At 48.6% G+C, this 16,489-nt stretch overlaps 1 protein-coding gene across 1 annotated transcript in view; it reads right to left on the bottom strand.

Annotated features, from left to right (window-relative positions):
* abcc12 (ATP-binding cassette, sub-family C (CFTR/MRP), member 12) overlaps positions 1 to 16,489 on the bottom strand; it is a 63,448-nt gene extending 46,959 nt beyond the window's left edge. The window contains exons 1-8 of the mRNA XM_056279408.1: positions 16,439 to 16,489; positions 15,498 to 15,643; positions 15,082 to 15,228; positions 14,039 to 14,186; positions 11,286 to 11,522; positions 9,956 to 10,129; positions 7,768 to 7,915; positions 6,816 to 6,964 (exon numbers count right to left, since the gene is read on the bottom strand). Coding sequence (XP_056135383.1) covers positions 6,816 to 6,964; positions 7,768 to 7,915; positions 9,956 to 10,129; positions 11,286 to 11,522; positions 14,039 to 14,186; positions 15,082 to 15,228; positions 15,498 to 15,643; positions 16,439 to 16,489 — 1,200 coding nt within the window. The remainder of the gene's footprint in view (positions 1 to 6,815; positions 6,965 to 7,767; positions 7,916 to 9,955; positions 10,130 to 11,285; positions 11,523 to 14,038; positions 14,187 to 15,081; positions 15,229 to 15,497; positions 15,644 to 16,438) is intronic.

The following is a 16,489-nucleotide window of genomic DNA, read 5'->3' as shown; positions in this document are numbered from 1 at the left end:
ATTGACGCCCTCCGTGAGCTCAGCTCAAGGATCTCCAGAATCCAGACCCAGCTTGGTGCCTCCGCTCGCCCGGGTCCCACCCCTCCAGCTCCGCCACCCTCAGCGCCATCAACTTCGGCTAAGGAACCATGGGTTGCCCCGCCCGATAAGTATGATGGAGATTTTGGACTTTGTCGCCCTTTTTTGATGCAGTGTGAGATTGTGTTTAACCAGCAGCCCCAGTCATATTCCACGGATGGAGCCAAAGTCGCTTACATCATGGGTCTTCTCCGGGGAAGCGCTCTGGCTTGGGCTACAGCGGTGTGGGAGATGCGGGCCTCCACTTCCTCATCCTACGCTGAGTTCACCACTGCTTTTCGCCAGGTTTTTGATCATCCCGTGCGGGGAAAGGATGCTTCAAAAAGACTGATCTCTCTCTGCCAGGGTTCCCGCAGCGTCGCTGACTACTCAGTTGAGTTCCGTACGCTATCAGCGGAGAGCGGATGGAACAACGAGTCCCTCCAGGCCGGGTTTGCCAACGGTCTAAGCGAATCCATAAAGGACGAATTGGTTTCCTACCCCGAGCCTGGAGGGTCGGAGGAATTGGTTACCCTGGCCATTCGTGTGGAGGAGAGAGAGGACGCGCCGCTTTCCTGGTCACAACAACTTTCCACGGGCCACACCTCCAAATGCTGGGGGCCGAGCTCGCTCGACTGAGGCTGACGTCCTCCAAGAAAGCCCGAGGCGTGATTCTTCCCCAGCTTCGGAGCCGATGCAACTCGGCCGCTTCCGGCTCGACCCGGAGGAGTGTCAACATCGCATCACCAAGAACAGCTGCTTATATTGTGGTCAGCCTGGTCACTTTCTCGCCTCCTGCCCTCACCGTCCGTCAATACTAGCAGGCTCACGAGGGAGGGGGAGGATCCTCGCGAGCCCAACTGTCTGCCCTCTGTCTCCTCGTCCACATACCCAATTGCAAGCTACCATCAGTTTTAAAGGTCAGTCCACTAAACTTTTGGCTTTAATTGACTCTGGAGCTGATGAAAGTTTTTTTGGATGCATGGTTGTGAAGCAGTTAGGTCTTGCCACTGTGAATCTGGACCAGCCTCTTGAAGCTAATGCCCTGGGTGGACGTCTCCTGGCCCGGATAACCTCTAAGACTAAGCCTGTGCGCCTCCTGCTGTCGGGAAACCATCAAGAGGAGTTACGTTTTTTTGGTTATCAATTCTCCATTTGTTCCCATTATACTTGGTCATCCCTGGCTTGTTAAGCATAGTCCCCATATTGATTAGTCATCGGCCAGAATTTCAAGTTGGAGTCCCGTCTGTCATGCCACATGCCTCCAGTCTGCTCTGCCTCAGTCTGTCCCCTGTCAGGTGTCAAGCCCTGAGACCTCTGACCTGTCACTGGTGCCTCCTGAGTACCATGACCTCCAAGCCGTGTTCAACAAGCAGCAAGCTCTCTCCCTGCCTCCTCATCGCCCCTATGATTGCGCTATTGACCTGCTGCCGGGCACTCCCCTCCCCAGCAGCCGCCTATATAGCCTCTCCAAGCCTGAGCAGGAGTCCACGGAGAAGTACATCAAGGACTCCTTGGCTGCTGGTCTTATTCGCCCTTCATCGTCACCCCTTGGTGCGGGGTTCATTTTTGTGGCCAAGAAAGACAAGACCCCCCGGCCATGTATTGACTATAGAGGCCTCAATAACATCACCGTCAAAAATAAGTACCTTCTGCCCCTCATGACTTCTGCTTTTGATTCTCTCCAGGGAGCAACAATGTTCACTAAACTAGACCTCCGCAATGCTTACCACCTGGTCTGGGTTCGAGACGGAAATGAATGGAAGACTGCCTTCAACACCCCCTTGGGGCATTTTGAATATCTGGTGATGCCGTTTGGTCTCACTAATGCCCCAGCTGTCTTCCAGAGTCTGGTCAACGACATCCTACGTGACATGTTGGATCGTTTTGTTTACCTGGATGATATCCTGTTTTTTTTTTTCCAGAGACCTGTCCGAGCATGTCATGCACGTCCTTCAACGTCTTCTGGAGAACCGCCTTTTCGTAAAAGCAGAGAAGTGCGAATTCCATGCTCCTTCAGTCACCTTTCTGGGCTACATCGTAGTCGATGGGCAGGTGAGAATGGACCCCGCCAAGGTAAGAGCGGTTCTTGAGTGGCCAAGCCCGACCAGCCGTAAGCAGCTTCAGAGGTTTCTCGGTTTTGCCAACTTCTACAGACGGTTCATCCCCAATTACAGCCGTGTTGCGGCCCCACTAACTGCTCTTACCTCCAGACAGTTCCTGTGGACCCCTGTAGCAGAGGCAGCGTTCCAAGCCCTCAAGCACCGCTTCACCACAGCTCCTATCCTCATACAGCCAGACCCAACCAAGCAGTTCGTTGTGGAAGTGGACGCCTCTGAGATTGGGGTGGGGGCGGGCCTTTCTCAGCGATCCAATGAGGATGGCAAGACACACCCCTGTGCCTTCCTGTCTCTCCCCAGCTGAAAGGCACTACGATGTGGGGAATCATGAGCTCCTGGCAGTGAAATTGGCACTAGAGGAATGGCGACATTTTCTGGAGGGGTCTGAGCTTCCTTTTATAGTGTGGACTGACCATAAGAACCTGGAATACATCCAGTCAGCAATGCACGCCAAGCCAGGTGGGGGCTCTTTTTTGGTTGTTTTAATTTTTCTTTGACTTACAGACCTGGCTCCAGGAATGCCAAGCCCGGTGCTCTGTCTCGTGTGCATGGGAAGGAGTCTGAGCCCAAGCTCCAACCTGACACCATCGTTCCCTCTACCTGCTGCGGCTGTCACCTGGAACATTTAAGGGGAGGTCATAGCAGCACAACAGACTCAGCTCGACCCAGGTAACGGTCCCCCTGGGCGCTTGTTTGTTCCAGATGCGGTTAAATCTAGTGTGTTGCAGTGGGCTCACTCTTCCAAACTTACTTGCCATCCTGGAGTAACCCGTACCCTAGCCTTCCTCCGTATAGGCGGTTCTGGTGGCCTTCCATGAAGGAGGATACTAGGTCTTTTGTGTCTGCCTGTCCTGTTTGTGCCCAGAATAAGCCCTCCACTCGGGTCAGTGCCAGTCTGCTGTGCCCCCTGCCTGTTCCACACCGTCCCTGGTCGCATCTGGCCTTGGATTTCGTCTCTGGTCTGCCCGCCTCCGATGGTAATACCGTTGTACTGACTTGTTGATCGCTTCAGTAAATTTGTTCATTTTTTTGCCCTTGTCTAAACTGCCTTTGGCCCGAGAGACTGCGGATCTGCTGGTCAGGGAGGTTTTCCGGGTCCACGGTCTTCCCTGTGATATAGTGTCTAACCGTGGTCCCCAGTTCACTTCTGCTTTCTGCTCTGCCATCGGTGCCACCGTCAGTCTGTCATCGGGGTTCCATCCTCAGACCAATGGCCAGGCCGAGAGGGCCAACCAGGTATTAGAGACTGGTGTCTGCCAACCCATCCTCTTGGTCCTCTCAACTTCCCTGGGTAGAATACGCCCATAACACCTTGCCATCGTCTGTTACTGGGTTGTCCCCTTTTGAATGCCTTTACAGCTATCAGCCTCCCCTTTTTCCTTCTCTGGAGGAGGACATTCCGGTTCCATCTGTCCAGGCCCATGTCCGTCGGTGCCGTAGGACCTGGTGGCGAGCCCTTGCTGCACTGCTCAGGGCCTCCGGCCGTTACCAGCGCTTGGCTGATCGTCATCGCACCCCTGCTCTGGACTACTCCCCCGGTGACCAGGTATGGCTCTCTACCAAGGACCTACCTTTGAAATCGGATGCTAAAAAACTGTCCTCCAGGTATATTGGTCCCTTTTCCATTGTCAAAGTCATTAACCCCTCTGTGGTCCATCTGAAGCTGCCCTGCACTCTCCGGGTTCATCCTTCCTTCCATGTGACCTGTCTCTACCAGCCCTCTACTTCCTCCGGCCCCCACCTCATCGCATGATCGACGATCATCTTGCTTAGACTGTTCGTCTAAGCAAGTATCTCGTTGACTGGGAGGGATATGGCCCGGAGGAAAGGTGTTGGGTCCCTCGTCGCCTTGTCCTGGATGCAACCCTCGTCCGGGACTTCCACAGGACACACCCTGACAGGCCTGGTGGGTCGCCCGGTGGCACCCCTCGGAGAGGGAGTACTGTCACAACCCTTCTCCCTTGACGCCTGCTCACTCCTCCTCCTTCACTCTGGCACACCTCTCCATGGTTTCAATCAACACACCTGCTGGCCATCAAGCAATCACCCTCACCTTTAAGAAGCCTCCACTGTGGACCAGCCTTTGCTGGACCGTAGCCATTCATGGGTTGTTGCCTAAAGGTTATTCCATGTCCAGTCCTAGCCTGCATTCTCTGATGTTCATAGTTTTTGCATTTTTGCCTGCCTGTCTGATTTTTTGCTCTCCGGGACTTCAGCCTGCCACTGAGCCAACTCCTGCTCTACTCCTGGGACCTGCCACTTCTATAAAGACTTGATTTCTTCCTTACCTGGTTGTCCTGTCTGCTTTTAGGTCTTTCCAGATACGTGACAGGTCTAGTCAGAAAGGCATGAACTGAGAAAGCCTCTTGGATGAGAGGCGAAACGTCTTCACAGATGTATACCAAGTCCAGTTGCACTTGATTCAACTCCTTTAGCTAACAGCTTCTATATTATATACCATTCATATGATAAGAGCACACATGTTCAACATAATAAGTTATTATTGTTATTATTAAGAATGGTTTTCCAGCAAACAATATAGCCTATGTCATACACAGTAGTTAAACAAGGTATAATGAAATTTGTAAATGGCAATGAAAAGATCTAAGCCTGAAAAGGTGTTTTTGCTCCATAACTTCTGCAAGAGGATCTTGGAGGGTGGTTCTTCACCTACGCATTGTGTGTTGGCACCTATTTGAGCCTATTGTTAGGGAAATGCTACATCGGGATGTTCTGCGTTGAACTTTGGTGTACCCCTGAGCTCAGTTCTTGGTCTTTTGCTTTTTTTGTATATATCTCACCTCTTTGACCATAAAATCCACATTTTTAGAATTAACCATCACTGCTACACGGACGACATTCGGTAGTTTTAAAGTCATAATAACTGCCAATTTAGAAAATTTGAGGCACGCTTGTCTGCAGTCAAAATTGGATGTCATCTGAACTCTTCCATTTCTGTCTGTCTGTATATCTTCATGACTGCCATAAGCATATAAGCCCGCCTGTTGCATGCCTGGTCTGTCTGTCTGCTTCTCTCTCCCTCGGTCTCTCGTTGAGATGATTGAGAATCAGTGCTGTCATTTCGATTATTAGAATGATCAGTGTATTTGTTGTATTGTGATCCTTTTTTCATATTCATTGTTACACACCAGCACCGTTAACTACCAGGATAGATTAATGAGCAATGGGCTGATCCTTAGGTGTGTAGTGAAATGTGTTGCAAGTTATTTTAAGATGCAATATTTTTCGATAAGATTAATTCATCAGGCACATTAGATATGTTTTACCAGTTCTCTCCTCTCATGATTTGTAAACATATATGAAAAATTTGCCAGTTTTCATTGCCTTTTACAAATGAAATGCAATAAGCCTCTGAATTATGAATGCAGGACACCACATTCCCAATCAAGTTGTGGTCACGTTTTTTTAAGACGTCCAAAATCCACCCCCCCCCCCCAAAAAAAATAAGTTTAGAAGGCCTTTTGAATTGCTGGCCTTTGAATTCAACTGGCTGTACCAGCGCCACTTTGCACCCCCTCAGCAAAATATTGCACGGGCTTACTTTTGACCCATATCTGCATATCCCCCCAAAATTGGTAAATTTACTTTTACCGGTCAAAAGTTGTAAGCCTCTTTCAGATACAGAAACCACCACCACAATCAAGTTCATCGTTTGACAGCAGCCTTTTTTTTTTCGGGGGGATTTTCCCCCATTTTTCTCCCCAGTTGTATCAGGCTAGTGTACCCCACTAGAGCGGTCCCTGTCGCTGCTCCAGCCCCTATGCTGTTCCGGGGAGGGCTGCAGACTACCACATGTCTCCTCTGATACATGTGGAGTCGCCAGCCACTTCTTTTCACCCGACAGTGAGGAGTTTCGCCAGGGGGACGTAGCGCGTGGGAGATCACGCTATTCCCCCCAGTTCCCCCCCCCCGAACAGGCGTCCCGACCGACCAGAGGAGGCGCTAGTGCAGCGACCAGGACACACACCCACATCCGGCTTTCCACCCGCAGACACGGCCAATTGTGCCGTAGTTACGCCCGAGGTAACACGGGGATTCGAACCGGCGATCCCCGTGTTGGTACGCAGCAGCCATCTTTTTTTAGTACCAAAAATTAAAGTTTTAAAGAGCTTGGCCCATATTGCCTGCATGTCAGTTTTACTGTCGATCTTTCAATAACTTCCTGAGGTTTTTTTATTTTGTGTTTTACACAAAATCCAAGATGGTGGAAAATCCATCATGGCAGTTATAGGTTCTTGAAAAAAAAAATTCCTTTAGTGTAAAAAAAAAAATTCTCTACACCAAGTTTGGTGGCTCTGGGTCAAAGGGAATACCAGGGCTGCAATTTTTAAATCCAACTTTCTGGACCAACTCCATCTACTGTCCAAATAAAGCTTTGTGGTCCAGTTCTTGCGAGGGATCTGTTCCTACCTGTCAAGTTTGGTAAGGAGCTTTCACCAGTTCAGAGCTTGATGAATCAGCCAAGTGCAGAAAAAATATCAATATTCCTTTGCCAGATTTCGTTGTGATGTTGTGACAGAGGACAGACAGCTCCAGGGAATTTGAATGAAGGCCCAGATCTTCTGATTTTAAAAAAGTACAAATGTGGCTTTGTGGCCAGAGTGTGTTGGTACTCACCGCAGTGGAGCTGAGTGGTAAACCCAGTAAGGTGTGGGTTATGAAGGTGACGGTGGTTGCGAGGACGGGGAGGACGAGGGAAAGGGAAAGGTTGGCATTCTGGATGTAGCTGACTTTCTCCAACAGGTTGCCCTCGATTTTCCTGATCTCTGAGTTGAGGAAAAAGTTTGTTTTGATCCTTTATTTCTTCAGGGAAATTTGACTTCACATAAAACCGTTTGTCTTGTCCCGTGTATTCGCACAGACGCACACATTCGTATGCTCAGTACAACCCCACTTTTCAGTAACACTTTAGTATGGGGAACGTAGTCACTGTTAATTAGGTGCTTATTAGCATGCAAATTAGCAACGTATTGGCTCTTAATTGGTCATTATTACATACTCATGAATGCCTTATTCTGCATTGCCTTATTATACAACCAGTAAGCCATGAACTATGAGTTTTCCCTCTATAACCTCAGAAGTATTGCTTATTAGTAGTACCATCTCGATATGCTTTGCTTAGTATGGCCTTTATAAGGTGGGAGTACCACAAGAAGAGTTATTCTCCCTTACTGGCACTTAATGAATATGGTCTGTTCTTACATAACAACACACAAAACTACAAGTGTTCATAGTGTTAAATTACTGTAAATTAAGTTTTTGTTACTTAGAAAATGTTCCCCATACTTAAGTGACATCTTGATCATTACTAATTCACTAGTAATTAAGTTTTTTTATGTTCCCCCTACTAAAGTGTTACACAGTTTCCTACTAGTGGCCACTGGGAGTTGGGAACTGCCGCAGCCGGGACGCGAACCCAGTTGTCCCGCACGACGGGTGACTACGCTAACCAGCCGACTAAAGGGTCCGACTCGTTAGGCAACCGGCTAGTGAGTCTACTCAGTCATGATTGGTACAATATTCTGATAAAATAATAAGAAACATTGAAAATTTCCATCTAGCTTCATACCTGTAATCATCCTCTCAAAGGCGTCCTCCCAGGCATACATCTTGATTAGTTTAATGCAGGTGAGCACCTCATTCATGATACAGACACGTCTGTCTGTTACTAGTATGGTTCTCTGCCTGAACACAGAAATCAGCTTGGCCACAGCCAGCTGATAGCAGAAAGATCACCTTTAGTAAATATGCTGTAGTTTAGGATGCTGTAAATCAGGACAGTATTTTAGCGTAGACAATTATAATTGTTTCAATGGGGCAGAACCAGTTGTGCATTTTGTGTGTGTCTGTGTGTGTGTGTATGCATATTTATTATTGTTTTACATGGTCTTTAAGTATATCTGTGTATTTTTATATGTGCTGTATATTGCGTTGCATGTCTATGTTTGTTGTATATTGCATTATATGTATATGGTATGGTATATTGTATGTATGTATTCTACATGGCCAAAAGTATGTGGAGACATGAACATTCATATGCGCTTGTTGAACATCTCATTCCAAAACCATGGGCATAAATGGTGTTGGTCCCCTTTGCTGCCTTAACAGCCTCCGCTCTTCTGGGAAGGCTTTCTACTAGATTTTTGAAATATGGCTGCAGGGGTTCACTCCCATTCAGCTACAAGAGCATTAGCGAGGCTGGGCACTGATTTTGGAGAGAAGGCCCGGCTCACAGTCAGCATTCAATTCATCCCAAAGGTGTTGGATGGCGTTGGGGTCAGGGCTCTGTGCGGGCCAGTCAAGTTCTTCCACACTAAACTTGGCAAACCATGTCTTTATGGACTTGCTTTGTGCACAGCGGCATTGTCATGCTGAAACAGGAAAGGGCCTTCCCCAAACTGTTGCCACAAATAGAAGCACACAATTCTCTAGAATGTCATTGTATGCTGTAGTATTAAGTGTTCCCTTCACCAGACCTAAGGGGCCAAACCCAAACCATGAAAAATAGGCCTAGACCATTATTCCTCCTCCGCCAAACTTTACTGTTCACACTATGCATTCGGGCAGGTAGCATTTGCTGACATCCGCCAAACCCAGATTGGTTAGTCAGACTGCCAGATAGTGAAGTGTGATTCGTGACTCCAGAGAACGTGTTTCCACAACTTCAGAGTCCAACGGTGTTGTGCTTTACACCACTCCAGCCGATGCTTGGCATTGTGCATGGTGATAGGCTTTTGTGCGACTGCTTGGCAATGGAAACCCATTTCATGAAGCTCCTGATGAACAGCTCTTGTGCTGACGTTGCTCCCAGAAGTAGTTTGGAGCTCGCAAGCGAGGGGCTGAACTAAAGACCAACGATTTTTACCCGCTTCATCCCTTGGCGGTCCTGTTCTGTGAAGTTGTGTGTTCTACCGCTACATGGCTTAGCTGTTGTTGCTCTGATACGTTTATGCCTCGCAATAACAGACTCACGGTTGACCAGGACAGATCTAGCAGGGCAGAAATTTGGTGACCTGACTTGTTGGAAGTTGGCATCCTATGACAATACCGTGGTGAAAGTCACTGAGCTCTTCAGAATCAGAATCAGAATACTTTATTCATCCCTGAGGGAAAATTGCGTAATTCAGTTTGGCACATTTTACTGCCAGTGTTTGTCTGTAGCAGTTTTCATGGCTGTATGCTTGATTTGATGCACCTGTTAGCAGTAGGTGTGACTCAAACAGCCAAACCGACCAATTAGAAGGGATGTCCATATACATTTGGCCATATAGTGTATGTATGTATGTACATTACAATGCTGTTTATTTGTTTAATGTCTTTATCTCTTTATTCATTCTCTTACAAATCTCATCCATCTCCTTCTCTAGTCTTCTCTCTCCCATGCCCTCAACAACCACCACGCCTATTGCTATCTCTCTCTCCTCTCCAGTCCTAATTCCTAGTCCTGTTCAAATGATGAAATGTAAATCCCACACACTCTCCCTGTGTCCATATATTTACCAAGCCCATCTCAAACATCCCCCATACCTACTTCTCAATGCCCCCAACCACCCCACTTACCAATTTCTGATATCTTGTACCCATTTTCAACCTTTTATTTTTGTACTGTCAAACAGTTTTACCACCCATGCTTTTGCCCTTCCCGCCCTCCCTCCTTTTGCCCTTCAAGCTATATCCCAACAACCACTGATATACTGTTATGTGTCACATCTCTAAAATAAGAAATGAAAGGATTGGGGAGAAAAAAAAATAAAGACCTGTATGGGGATGGAGATGAAGTAGACCACAAATCCTATGAGGCTGGTGGCTCCAAGGATGTAGCAGGAATAGATTATGCAAATTATTAGCATCATAGGCATCGTCACCAGGAGGCTTGAAAAGATGAAAGCCTCAAACAGCCTGTAGCCGTCACTGACCAGAATATTGATCATCTGGACAGAGGGACAAGACAGACAAATGTCGATTTGTTGTGTTCTTGTGTATGAACGTGGAGCTGCTAAAAGTCATCACACATGTGTACTGAAAGCCTTTCCTGCCCTGCCTTAAAGTATTTAGCCTTATTTTCTTTAGTTTTGGTGAATTTGATGACGCCCGATGGTCACAAAAGTTAACTTTCATGCTGCAAATTCATTTTCTTTAGAAATGAACAGGATCCTAAAGAACGCATACACGTGCCAGTCACGGTTTCTGACGCTTGCAGGTGTGCTTGGCTGTGCACTGTAGCAGTAGGAGTGCATTGAGAAGATAATCCAGCAGTGGTATGTGTTTACTGTAGAAAGAAGACAAATCAGCATCTGACGTATTAATTTCCCCCCCCATTTTCCTCCCCAATTGTACTTGGCCAATTACCCCACTCTTCCGAGCCGCCCCGGTCGCTGCTCCATCCCCTCTGCCAATCTGGGGAGGGCTGCAGACCACCACATGCCTCCTCCGATACATGTGGAGTTGCCAGCTGCTTCTTTTCACCTGACAGTGAGGAGTTTCACCAGCGGGATGTAGCGCATGGTAGGATCACGCTATTCTCCCCAGTTCCCCCCTCCGCCCCCTGAACAGGCGCTCCGACCGACCGACCAGAGGAGGCGCTAGTGCAGCCATCAGGACACATACCCACATCGGGCTTCCCACCTGCAGACACGGCCAAATGTGTTTGTAGGGACGCCCGACCAACCCGGAGGTAACACAGGGATTCGAACCGGCAATCCCCGCGTTGGTAGGCAACGGAATAGACCGCTATGCTATCCGGATGCCCCTTATTCCACATTTTCATATTTGGGAGTTGCTCGGTAAAAAAAAAAAAGTCTTCTACTGAAGTCCACTAGGGCCTCGGTCCTTCATTGAAGCCTTGGAGCCAATCCACTGAGCCCTCTTAAAAATGATCAACTTAAACATGTACACTGACAGATTGTCTAAAAGCAAATACATCTTGTAACAGCAGCATGTGATAGTAAAATGAATGTTTTACCCTTTTGCACCAAGGGTTTAAAAAAAAGCCTGGTGTTCAATAAACTTCTCGTGACAAAATCGAGGTTCAGCTATCTAGAAAGAAGTGTTACATGTTTTGATAGTGAGGATTCAAAGCAGCCTGACCTCTCCTGTAGAGATGTAGCGGCTCCTGCGGAGAGAGACAATCTTGTGGAACGCCACCATGGAGAAGGCTCCCTTCACCCTGACAGCTGTCCGCAGGTTCAACGCCCACAAGAGAGAAAAGAAGAAGCTCTTGCAGAACTCTGAGGTGAACAGTGCAACACACATACCCACTCCGTAGATCAAAGTTGAGCTCCCTGGCTGTTCTACATATGTCAAGATCTCATGGACCAGGACTGCCTGTAAGGAAACACAGATGAGCCTGTTTACCGTTACCAAAATATGAGGCCTCAAATAGCCAATGAACTTTAATCACTTAGCTAGCAAGGAAGTGAGGAGGATCATTGATTAGTCTTAATATATATCTCATAGGTTACTCTTATCACTGACATAAATGTTCAAATGACAGTATAACATTTGACAGTAAATGGAAGAAATATATTTCCGCTCAATACCAGACTGTTGCCAAGGAGTAGCTACGAGCGTAGTATTAGCACATCTTCAAAGATACATGCTAACACACCTGCTGTGACCTGTGATCATGAAGATAGCATATCTCTATTTTTGATGATGAATCTTCATGACCATTCATGAAAGTACAGCTGTGTCTCAGGTTACTGTGGTAGCAGTGACTGTTTGGTTGTATCTACATCTTCAGTGCTGCTGAGGTTAGTTTCCACCTTGGCGCTGATTCACAAGTTGCAACTCTGAGAATTTTATTGCCCAGAAGTGATTATTTAAATCCCAAAAGCAACCTGTGGTTTAGCATCCATGCTGTACCACATAGGCACACGTGTTCATAGGGTTTCGGCTTTAATTCCGGCCACAGAACCTTTGCTGCAAGTCGTTCCCTTCTCTCTTCACCCTGTGTTCCTTGTCTGTCTCTACTGTCCCGTCAAATAAAGGCTAGAGATTAGGAGTGCACAATATATCAGCTTACTGGTAATTGTTTAAAAATGTGTCATCACTATTGTGACAGATGTGAAAATTATGCCCAATATCTGGCAACACAGTTCTGCCCCCGGTGTGGGAAGATGACGGCAAACTTAGACATCTAAGTTTGTCTTCATTTGATGGCTGGGAGAGCTGGTGCTGGATCGGCTGGGAGAGCTTGGTCTGATGCGTCCTGTGGGCCCAGGGCCGTACCCGGCGCTGCGCCCAAAGAGGAAACACCAAAGGTGGTCTTACAGGACGTGGAAGCGGGGAAGGCTAAGCTAACTGCTAGCCCTAGCCGATGCAGACCAGCAGTTCCGATAACTCCGAGGACGGCCTGGCGGCGGCCTTGCCTAGCATTTGCTGTGTTTTTGGTGTCCTCGTGTGGCATGCGGAGAGGTGTGTCAAGGGTGTCTGGCTGGGACAGCTGGCGTTGGATTGGCTGAGGGAGCCTGGTGTGCTGTGTCCGGTGGGTCCAAGTACCACGGCAGACCGGCAGTTCCGACAATCATCCTGGCTGGCATTCGTCCTCTTGGACTGTGATTTTTTGTTGCTTAGTTTGGATATATGTATTTAATTTGTATATATGTATTTAGTTTGGATAGTGGGTTCGAATCCCCCTTCTGACACCGATGTAGTGACTTCGGGGGGCAGCCGGGACGTGAACCCTGGTCGCCTGCACCACAGACGACTACGTTAACCAGTCGACTGAAGGGTCCGACCCGTTAGCCAAGGGCTAGCGAGTCTACTCATGCGAAGTCGTTACACTACCCCCCTCCTTCAGGAAGCGCGTCCCCGCACTTCAGCATACCAGCTCCCTCACGCCTCTGGGCGCACGTGCTTCTGCTGGCCTCACGGCCTCGCCATCCCACTTCTGACACCCGTGTGACGAATTCAGTCGTCAGTTAGAGAGCAGCTGTGAAGATGTGTGGCGGAACAGATGCAGAGCGGAGACGTGAGACAACGTGTTGCCCGAGTGAGTTGTACATGTGTTCTCCTTCAGTTGGAGGAGTTTGTGCTCATCTCGTCTCGTCTCGTCTCGTCTCAGTAAAGTCAAACATTTGGAAGCAGCGGTGTCCAGGGATAAATCAGGGCAGGGTTTATGATAACGCTACCGGGGGGGTTTAGGAGTCTACATCTGCACCAAGTACCACAGTTACAGTGTGATAAAAGGTCATCTTCACTGGTGAAAGCTAAGGCACAGACTGAAACAAAATACATCAGTGTCAGTACTGTATCGGCTGAAACCACTGCTTATTATATTATATTATGTTATATTATATTATATTATATATAAGCATCCATCCATCCATTATCCAAACCGCTTATCCTGCTCTCAGCAGCCTATCCCAGCAGTCACTGGGCGGCAGGCGGGGAGACGCCCTGGACAGGCCACCAGGCCATCACAGGGCCCACACACACACACACTAGGGACAATTCAGTACGGCCGAGTCACCTGACCTACATGTCTTTGGACTGTGGGAGGAAACCAGAGCCCCCGGAGGAAACCCACACAGACACGGGGAGAACATGCAACCTACACACAGAGGACGACCCGGGACGACCCCCAATGTTGGACTACCCCGGGGCTCGAATCCAGGACCTTCTTGCTGTGAGGCGACCGTGCTAACCACTGCGCCACCGCACATACAAGCAAAGTGTCAACATCGCGCATCCTTACTGCAAATGGCAACAAACATCTTCAAAAATGGCCATGGTCGGTACAGAAGAGTCGGGGTCAAGACCAGCGGGCTTTGAGTGAACAATAAAGAACAAATACCACTGCTAACTATATGGGTAGTTAGGAAAATAAAATTACTTACCGGCCCCAAGAATGAAGTGAACATCAAAAGAAGACCAACAAAGCAAGACGGCACCAGTGTGGTTCCCTGGAAGCGAAGAGCTACTCGGAGGAAAGAAGCTTTCTCCAGCCCGACCTTCTCCACCTCCTCATCCCATAGACTCTGTAACCTTCACAAGACATTTGAGACATTCAAATCAAAACGCAATCATGTTGACATTCTAATTGGTTTAAGCCAGAAGGTTTTGCCCCATTAAACCATCACTGAAACACCACAGTAAAAAACACCTGAGACGTGGAAAGACTATCCACACAGGGTGGCTCGCCAAAAGTGACACAGTAATGTCTTCTTCCTGCTAGTTTTCAGAATTCAAGACTGAAGATTTAAGATTTTGGCTGACTTTCAATACAATGTATTGTAGCGAATTCAGGGAGCAGCCGGGACGGGAACCCGGGTCGCCTGCGACTACAAGGTCTGACCCATTAGCCAAGGGCTAGCGAGTCTACGCATCTGTGGACGTTACACTACCCCCCCTCCTTCGGGATGCGTGGCCCCACGCTTCAGCATACCAGCTCCCTCACGCCTCTGGGCGCACGCACTTCCGAGGGCCTCACGGCCTCGCCGTCCCACTTCTGACGCCAATGTAGCGAATTCGGGGGGCAGCCGGAAACCGCCGCAGCCGGGACACGAACCCAGATAACCCGCGCCACGGGCGACTACGTTAACCAGTCGAATAAAGGGTCTGACCCGTTAGCCAAGGGCAAGCGGGTCTACACATCTGTGATCGTTACAGTATGCAGACTGTGACTGGACAATACGGCGGACAACTAGACCCTATCACTCTATAGCTGAGCATAATTCTACAAATGCCATGTGAGTGAAAGTGTCTAAAGCAGTGTAAAACAAATCATTATATGTCTGTGAAGGCTAAATGACCACAATTTTCACAACTATATTTTAATCCAATTCCCGAATTTTTCATAACCTGGAATTTGTTTTTATTTTGCAGAGCTCAGCCTCTCCCCCCAGAGCAGGAGCCCTGTCAGCCAGCAAGTGTCTCAGACCTTTGTCCATTGGTTCCGGCCTCGTCGAGGGGAGATATGGTGAGCGAGCCCATGTCCAGCTTGTTCCTAAACAGGCCCCACATGATGGGCAACATCCAGCAAAACGTGCTGAAGGACAAGAATCCTGCATCATCCAGAGGATTGGACCTAGACATGCAAACATGACCCAGCGAAACAGAAGGAAGCATGAACACCCCCACAGTGACACAACAGAAAGATCGGTCTGTCGCTCACGCCCGTCACAATAGTTTTCATGTTGAACATCAACTCCAACAAATACAATAAGTCACTTTCTAGAACCCAGAGACGGGCCTAGTACAGGCACAGAATGGTACTGGTACTGTGCCTCTGGCAATGATAGTTCTGTTGGGCCCAATATGACAATATAAAAGGAAGGATCTATGAATGTGACTGACTGTGAGGGTTCGAGGTCCTGCTGGTTCTGGTGAGGTATGCTGGTTGCAGGTGAGGGTTGGTCTTCTATGTCATCTAATTCTGGGAGAGCTTCTGGATCGTTGACAATGGACCCACGCTTCCATCTGAATCTGCCCTCTAGCTTCATCTGAGAGAGAGAAAAAGACAGTCAAGGAGAGGAGAGAGGCGTCCAGGTAGCGTAGCGGTCTATTCCGTTGCCTACCAACACGGGCATCGCCGGTTCGAATCCCCGTGTTACCTCCGGCTTGGTCGGGCGTCTTTACAGACACAGTTGGCCGTGTCCGCGGGTGGGAAGCCGGATGTGGGTATGTGCCCTGGTCGCTGCACTAGCGCCTCCTCTGGTCGGTCGGGGCGCCTGTTTGAGGGGAGAATAGCGTGATCCTCCCACGCGCTACGTCCCCCTGGTGAAACTCCTCACTGTCAGGTGAAAAGGAGCGGCTGGTGACTCCACATGTATGGGAGGAGGCATGTGGTAGTCTGCAGCCCTCCCCGGATCAGGAGAGGGGGTGGAGCAGCGACCGGGACGGCTCGGAAGAGTGGGGTAATTGGCCGGATACAATTGGGAAGGAAAAGGGGGGGGGGATCCAACACAACAAAAAAAGGAGAGGAGGGAGAATGAGAGCTGGATGGAGACAGACAAAATAAAAATGAGGAAAAAAATAAGAGTGCAGTCACCAAATATGTAGAGAGACAGACGGACGGATGGGTGGATGGGTGGATGATGCTTATATGGGGGGTTAATGAAAGAGAACGTAATCTTTGTTTGTAGCTTTCCCCTTTTCCATCCCACACACAGTCATTAAACCTGGCCCCCAAACAGCAGCAAAGGGAACAGGAAGCAGGAGACGAGGCGAGGTTGGGAGAAGAGCATGAAAGGAGGAGAAGAAAGTTCTGGTGGAGGCTCACTTCGGCCCCTACTTACAAAGGAGATTCCTCGAATGCTGTTCTTCTCATCTGGAGAGATGGTCTTCAT

The sequence above is a fragment of the Lampris incognitus genome, chromosome 4, assembly GCF_029633865.1.
Source record: "Lampris incognitus isolate fLamInc1 chromosome 4, fLamInc1.hap2, whole genome shotgun sequence".
NCBI lineage: Eukaryota > Metazoa > Chordata > Actinopteri > Lampriformes > Lampridae > Lampris > Lampris incognitus.
This window is presented reverse-complemented; position numbering and strand designations above follow the sequence as displayed.